Source organism: Anoplopoma fimbria, chromosome 6, assembly GCF_027596085.1.
Source record: "Anoplopoma fimbria isolate UVic2021 breed Golden Eagle Sablefish chromosome 6, Afim_UVic_2022, whole genome shotgun sequence".
Classification (NCBI taxonomy): Eukaryota; Metazoa; Chordata; class Actinopteri; order Perciformes; family Anoplopomatidae; genus Anoplopoma; species Anoplopoma fimbria.
Genome location: NC_072454.1, coordinates 2,953,723 through 2,962,084, shown reverse-complemented (window position 1 = coordinate 2,962,084; position 8,362 = coordinate 2,953,723). Strand labels below are relative to the sequence as shown.

At 37.7% G+C, this 8,362-nt stretch overlaps 1 protein-coding gene across 1 annotated transcript; it reads left to right on the top strand.

Annotated features, from left to right (window-relative positions):
• The first annotated feature begins 765 nt into the window (after positions 1-765).
• LOC129092698 (uncharacterized) lies at positions 766-6,042 on the top strand. The gene is made up of 8 exons (XM_054600717.1): positions 766-854; positions 1,419-1,537; positions 2,865-2,992; positions 4,066-4,188; positions 4,397-4,421; positions 4,584-4,622; positions 5,137-5,254; positions 5,967-6,042. The coding sequence occupies exons 1-8, from the start codon at positions 766-768 to the stop codon at positions 6,040-6,042; spliced, it is 717 nt and encodes a 238-aa protein (XP_054456692.1).
• Positions 6,043-8,362: the final 2,320 nt, after the last annotated feature.

The following is an 8,362-nucleotide window of genomic DNA, read 5'->3' as shown; positions in this document are numbered from 1 at the left end:
TACTATACTATACATGGGACCAACTGTTATAGAGAGCTCTTGACCTCAGCTGCCCTGTGAGTATGGACAACACCTGGGGGCGCAGTCCATTATGGGTAAAATATGGTTTAAGTCAATGTTCACCCATTTAACAATTTGATATTTTAAATCTAATTACAAAAAATGTCTTTATCTCCATTTTAAACTCATGTGTGTACTCTCAAATCAGTATTTACAACTTCCAATTTTAGGAAACACACTGTTTTCTTATAAAAACTACAACTCCCTAGAGCCTCGCCTAACATTTCGGTAGAATCAGCACCACAGTTGTAGTTCATCCGGTTTTCAAAAAATAGGGTCGTGAAAAGAAATATCTACTGAATATATCAAATATCTATTACAGCCGAAGTAGTAACAAAACTGCATCAAGATTATCCATGTAAAGAAAAAAAAATATAAGAAAGTTAATATAGCTAGTATTCCAGATTTAGAGTTGCAGTTTGGAAATATAGTTACAAATTCAGATAATATGAAAAGTTTCAGATACTGAGTTTTGGAGTTTTAGTTATACGGTTTGCCAAGAAATAGGGTCGTGAAAAGATATATCTACTAAATATATCAAACAGCTAGTACATCATAAAAATATATCTACAAACTATGTCTGATATCTACTACAGCCGAAATAGTAACTAAACTGCATCTAGATGATCTATTGGAATAAAAAGTGAAGATGTTGGGTGTGTGCACAAAATCTTAATCAATTTAAAATAAATAAAGCTCGGTCTCATGGCCAAGTGGCTGAGGATCATGGGTAATGTAGTCTTCCTGTCAGAAGTAAACAAAGTTGATGGGGGGTTTCCCTACACGCCTATTACGTATGACGTCACTTGGGAATCCCCAATATCGTGTGAAAACAGTGTACAAGAATACTTCCTCATACCATTATGCTGTCATTAATGAAATGAACCCATTCATTAAAATGAGGTTTGTTAGTGATCACATGTTACAGACAAACACAGTCACAAAACATTGCTTCCTATAAGCACCTCTCATCTCAGAAAACAATAATAAGATAAGATAAGATAAGATAAGATAAGATAAGATAAGATAAGATAAGATAATCCTTTATTAGTCCCGCAGCGGGGAAATTTGCAGGTAAAAAAGATAAAAAATATAAAATAAAAAATAAAAAAAAAAGTATTATAAATAAGCAATAAAAACAGTAGAAAAACACAATAACTGAAATATAATATTTACAGACAGAAAAAAACTATTTTAACTATTATTGCACAGTGTTTTATTGTCATGTGTCATGTGGTCTGCTGGGAGCAGAGCTGGCTGTGACATATAAAGTCATACCTCCACCCTCCTCCCCTGTAGAGAATGGGGCGATGAGGGCTCAAGCAATCATATTTAAAGGTATGAACTGGTGTCAGCAGGCTGGGAATCCCCGGCTGCTGGGAGGAGGGACCAGCAGGAGACCGTGGAGCCACACATTCAACACGCCTCCATGCAGAGAGGATGGTGCTGCTCGGTCAGGCTTACCTGTGGGTGATTTGTGAGTAAAGTAACACTTTATTTTTATTTTTGTTAATAACTGAAGTCATGCAACATGTAGTCTGCATAGCATTAAGAGTGAAATAGTGTGAGTGTCTCTGACTTACATGAGGGTGCTTTGCTGCAGTCGGTGCGCGTTGTTAAACAAAGTAACCAGCTCACCACAGAAAGAAAAAAATGCCATCTGTGATCTGGAGGATGAGATAACTAAGACTCCATTGTGGACTGCACAAGCCGTTCAATGAATCATGCGATGAATAGATTATGTGGGAAAGTGTGTGTTATGTATTGTGTATATTCTACTGAAATGTTTCATCAGCTTTGTGTCAGTGTGTATCTGTGTAAGTGTATTTGTGTCAGTGTGTGTGTGTGTGTGTGTGTGTGTGTGTGTGTGTGTGTGTGTGTGTGTGTGTGTGTGTGTATCTGTGTAAGTGTATTTGTGTCAGTGTGTGTGTGTGTGTGTGTGTGTGTGTGTGTGTGTGTGTGTGTGTGTGTGTGTGTGTGTGTGTCAGTGTGTATCTGTGTAAGTGTATTTGTGTCAGTGTGTGTGTGTGGAGCACATAAGTGTGAGGATATGAGACTCTAGTTACAGTGTAGCAGGGGGAAAACAGTGAGACAATAGTTATATAAAGGGGCTTTTGGTTTTCTAGAATAGGGCAGCCTTAAGTCACTGCATCAACATTTCTCCATTTTAAGGCCACTTTAGGACACTTTGTCTACTTTTCTTCATTTAAGTGCACCTGTTAGTCCACTGCATCTCCTTTTCTCAACTGGAAGGGCATCCTGAAGGTCACTTTATCATGTTCTATCTGCCATAGAATCATCATAAAGGGCACATTTTATCTATCATAGACAAAACAATTACATGACAAACTAAACAAAACACAAACAGCATCATAAGGAATGTAAACAGCAGCAACAAAAACATTTCTCTGGGCAGACAACATGGCCGACATTAGAAACTCAGCATGAGTAAAAACAGTGTCCATCAACTCTGACTGGGTTTTAGCACCAAGCATCATTGATGTAAACACAGAGCCCACCTCCTCTCGTCCTGCTGGATACATGTGCTCTGTCCGGCAGGTTTTGGGTGGTTGGTTAGCCGTGGGAGGTGATCGTCTTAATCCATTCACCACGCTTCCTTTTCAGATGTTGATGAATGTGTTTTGTGATATGCCATTAGTGATAAACACGAAAAAACACCAACAAATAATGGCAAAATTGTAGAGGAAATTCATGGGAGCTACCTGCTGCAGCATGTTCATGTGCAGACGTTGCCATCCTAGAGGTCACTATTTCATGTTCTTTTCTTTTCCCTCTTCCCCCAGTCCTCTTTGTGGAGCTTTGCAGTGCTACGGGCATTTCCTGCAACGTCACTCAGGAGGCTGGAGAGACCGTTTACATTGTCCCAGAGTTCAATGCCGACGACTGCCACTACCAGTGGCTCAACATGAGTGTAAGTGAGACAAACCTGGACTATTGAAGTCATGACATGACACAAACAATCCCAGTGCAACACTATCCTACAAACACCTTTTCTCATGGCAGACATGTTTACTCATCATAGCAGGGAAAGCACAGGTGTAACTGGTATTGTCACCGTTAAATGCACGATTTTGAATTTGGTTGGTCTGACAGCAGGAGTGGCTTGGGGTAAAAATAAAAACGAAGACACACCAACCATCTCCATGGTCACCGTGTTTACCAACCATGCAACTCCTTAAAAACACTGAAGCCGTGAAATGAGTAAGAGGTGAAACAAGAATGATTAATGGAGAGGAAATATAATTTGCTACCTTCAATAAGTGGCATTGCATAATTATATACTCCATTTAGGATGTTAATGGCTTGAACAGGGAAACACCACGTGTGAATCACAGCGTACTGCTACCCAATTCTGAAGATGGTGTCCTTGAGCACAGTATTTAACCTTCCCCAGACCACCACAAGTTCCGCTGTATCCAAATAGGGTTAGTTCTACATCAGCCTGGCATGTGTGAGGATTCTATTGGATATAGGATCTAAACAAGGAAATACATCTACCGTTGCTGTGCTAGCAACAACATAGCCTCTGTACAGTCTCTCTTATCCAGCGTCTCCAACCAGGCACCAGCCCGTTGAGTCTAAACCGAATACAGAAGGTTTCTAGCTGACCGTGGCCTACCAGCTGCCATAGCCAGCTCGGCCTTATTAGGCACATAGAGTGAGACAGGCCAAGAGAAACAGACAGTTGACCTGACCTACAAGAGGGAAGTTTAACAAACGATAAGGAAAATTCCTTCACAGCTGCCACCGTTTTTTTACACAAAGTATCTCGTCTAATAAGGATGACCCCTGTCTGTGCAATTAATGTAATTCTTAATATGTTTTGTCATCAGTTATTTAGCTAATATTTGTCAAAAACTGAAGTTGAATCATCGCTTTCTACTCAGCAGGACACAACCTCTCAACTGAGAAACTTCTGAAGTCCAGTGTCAATTTAGAATAAAATAAAATATGATCTTCTTGTCTTCCACATGTCGACTTTAGAAACACGTGATCGCAAACCAGGGGCCTCGTACAGAGCCGGTGGTGGTGAGGAAAGACAACCGGTCTCTTGTTACCAACAAGTGCTCAGAGCGGATGTATTTCATTCTCGACTGCATGTCTGAGGTATTACACTGTAAAAAACACTGCACACATAAAAATAGAGCTATATCCTCTTAATTATGTCATATGACCTGCTCTAGTCTTATTAATATTGGTTATTTGTGATGATAGTTTTCCTTTGGGAATCACATATTGACATTTCACATTAGTGCATAATATTGTGATGTTTTATTGAAAGTTATTGATAACAAAATCGATTATTTCTTCTTAGGGGAAACGTCAGGTGACCTGCACCAGTGAGTATTATTATTATTATTATTATTATTATTATTATTATTATTATTATTATTATTATTATTATTATTATTACCGGTCAGACTTTGCTTAATTTTTTTGTATCCTTCATTTAGTTTGAAGTAAATGCCTTTTTAAAATTTATACAATTTTCTCTTTTGCAGCCAACTGCAGCAGAAACTCTGAGGCTGAGAAAAGCGGAGGTAGGAACTAAAATAAATTGTGTAAATGATACTGTACTGTTTTGTACATGGTTTATATTTGTATCAGATATGGGTTACATCCTAGAAGAGGTATGAGATAACAGTTATCTAAAAAAAAAAGAAGAAGATACCATTTTTTACCTCAAGTATTGCAGCATTCAAGTCACATCCCAAAGCAGTTTGTGAACAGAAAAGATGCACAACAATGCAATAAAATTAAGGCTGTCGTCGTTATGGGTTATGGTTAAGATTATAGTTACTGTTTCTCAGCGCTGACCACTGATTTAACACTCCCCGATGTAGGGCTAAATAATTTAGAAAACTTATTTTATTGTATACCTTTTAAAACAGAGCGATTAAAAACAAATTAGGAAATAAAAAATATAAAAAAATATATATATAATAAGAATTAAGTTAAATTAAATAAAAAAATAAAAAAATAATTTTAAACAAAAAAATACAAAATAAATAAAAGGAGATTACTGATTCTGATCAGAATCTGTTTTCTTGACAGAGTCTCCCCACAGCGGCGGGATTGCTCCTGCTGTCATCGTTGTCCTAGTGCTGGGGCTGCTGGGGCTCCTGGGGCTGCTGGGGCTCCTATGCTACAGATGCAGACACCATATTCTCAGGTACTTTTAAGCATGTCATTGTATAACATGACCAGTGTTCGGTAATGTTAACTTTAAAAGTAACTTATTAAATAAACCTTTTACTGCCACTAAAAGGTAACACGTTAAGGTACAGCGTTACCTACTGAGAGTCGGGATTCTTCAGAGTAGGTTTGTGTTAAAAACAATGGAAAGCTGGAGCTGACAGAATCAGCCACACCCAGTTTTATTTATTGCTACAAAAAACTTGTCTGATTACTTTGAATTCTCAAAGACTGGGACAAAGGAGTTTATAAGTTTGTCAAATAAATGAGCAGAATCACCTTTTATTTAACATGTATATCTTAATTACACCTTTATGTTTGTCATTGAGTGTGTTTAAATGATGAAAAAAAAAATGAAATAGCCCAGTAATTCTGTCTGAATGCATTTATTAGCATAAACAAAGTTGTCATTTATCAAACGTTTATCGCTTCTTAATGACTGGTTTACATATTTAAGATAATAGAAGGTAAATGGCAAAAAAGTTGTAAGGAAATTTATGCACAAATCGCTTTTTTCCTCACAATTTTCCACACAAACGCCTGTTGTGAATTGGGTTGCTGGGAAAACAAGTTAGGAACCTGTGCACTAACACATCACTTTGTAAAGTCCAACCCTAACACTGAACATGACCCTCGCTGTCCTCATCTGGCTGCTTCTCTAATGCTCTGCTGTTGTTTTTGGTCTGCAGCTGGAGGAAACGCATTTACACTCCCGTGAAGCAACAGGAAAACAAAAAGTCTGATGTGGAGGAGCAGCGTTTGTAGAAAACTTTCCATTTAATCTGTAGTTCTAATATGACTATTAGAGTAGTCGCAGCATTAGTAGTTGTAGGATTTCCTCAGCAAATATTCTGTCGCACACTTAAATCCACTGCTGTAGACTTGAATGTTCACGCTGATATTTATAAGCTCTTTACAGTGTTTCCCTACAATATTTTAGTTGCAATGTGCTTTCACTACTACAGTATCATATCAGAGTTTATGATATTATAAGCTATACTATAATGTTACTATAAGCTTCCTTTTTCTTTTTCGTTATTCCACTCACTTTTAAGCTTGAATCAAAAACTGTTGTCTCCAGATGATTTTACAACTAACAACGCATTGCTCTATTTTTCCATTCTGTCCAAATATTGTATTAGTGTCTTGTTTATTTAGTAAGTACGGTTTTAACTTTCATTTTTTTATCCCAAACAAAGCACAAACAGTATTTTGACAATCTTAGCCATGATAATAATTGCACAGTCACTAGTTGCCTGTCATTAATTGGTGCACAGATGAATAGTTCTTGAGGCTGTGGAAGTCGACAGGTTCTATGCGGCACCAGTGAGTGCACATTGAGGACCAACGGCCACTGATATACCCGTGGGCCGGTGACACAAAGCCAGACCAATTAGTCAGGGACCCTACTTTGGCGATTCCACATAACTGGTGACACGAATCTGGTTATCAGCAGGTTCTGTTCACTATGGGTTCATCAGTTCAGCTTTGGGGGTAGGGGTTTGTTTTACATGAAGCATTAAGAGAATCATGGCGTACTTGAGAATATATAAGATTTGGTAATAATGGCAAGACAAAGGGGATAATAAAAATAAGCATAGAAAATAATTAAACAACGTTCACACGTTATGTATTTGTAGAAGCATTACAATATATAATCTCCGCCAGGTGTGTCTGCAATGACCACTTCTGCAAACGGCTGTGAAGCTAAAACACACTTCATTCAAACTCAAAACAAGCAGAGATGAATGCAGGCTATTGGCATGTCATACAATCCTGCCAAAAACTTCATTAAACACACCGAGCTGTTTGCCCGCTAAACAGCGTCTGAGTTGCAGCGATGTACTCAGCAGTGTGTGTAGTGGTTGTTCCGTTAGTGGTTAGCGGTTAGCCAAACTCACCGTCCAAAACAATAGAAATGAGCTCAGTTGTGATGCACTCAGCTGTGTTATCAATAGCGGCCTTTATCAGCCACGGGCCGATTAAGAGTATTGAGACAGTTGTCAGCAGTCAGTCAATAGCACTATAAAACAGATAATAAAAGGTGCTTTGAGAAAGAGTGAGTGTCTGCAACCAACGAGAGGTCGTTGAGCATGCAGACATAGCTGGACCAATAAATATATAAATGCAGTTTTTTTGCTGCAGAAAGAGAGAATAGCCGTAGACAGACACAGAGAAGCACACTCACTTATTCACAGACAAATGTACCGATCGCATGATCCTCCTGGCGGAGATAATAATAATTATATACACATAATACATATCTATTTAGATAAATGTTATCCTATCTTGTGCCAAGTGCTGATAACATCTAATATTGTATTAAATTAATATATTTATATATTTATTTTATATATATATATATATATATATATATATCTATAGATAAACAGTATATTATATATTTAAATTAAGATAAATATATATTCATATGCTTTATATTGTGTAGCATATCAGCCTTCTATCTATATATCTATTTTAATATATTAATATACATATATAGGGTAAAATGTCCAGTCATTTTATGTCTTTGAGTCTTAAATGTCCATCTCTTAACTCTGTGTGCCTTATGAGATTTTGTTTTATAAATATTATTATAATCATGTAACATTCCCTTTAGCACTTTCACTCTGATTTGCTTTTGTTGTCAAATAAACATTAAACTCCTCCTGTGTGAAAACGAGAGTTGTGTTCATTCATTATTCATTCAGAGGTGTGTCCCGTAATCTGATGATCTTTCTCAGGCACTGAAGACTGAAATGGTGGTGGGTGACGGCGAGTCTTGTGATAGGAAGTGAGTCATGCAGGGGTGACAGTCTACCATCTCTCTGTTCAATATATACCGGAAAGACAAAGAAACAAATTTGGTCACCAGACAGCACCTACACCCATTTCTTGCATGTGTGCAAATGGAGTCTTGTTAATAAGTGAACATTTCTATAAATTCCCATCAGCTGTTCCAAAGAGTTGGCCCACTGTTTGCTCGGCCCGGTGCAGCTCCTCTGATGAAACCTGACACCAGTATTTCCTCTCCATACAGTACTGATAAGAGAGCTTTTCTGGAGAAATTCAAAGTTTATTAAAA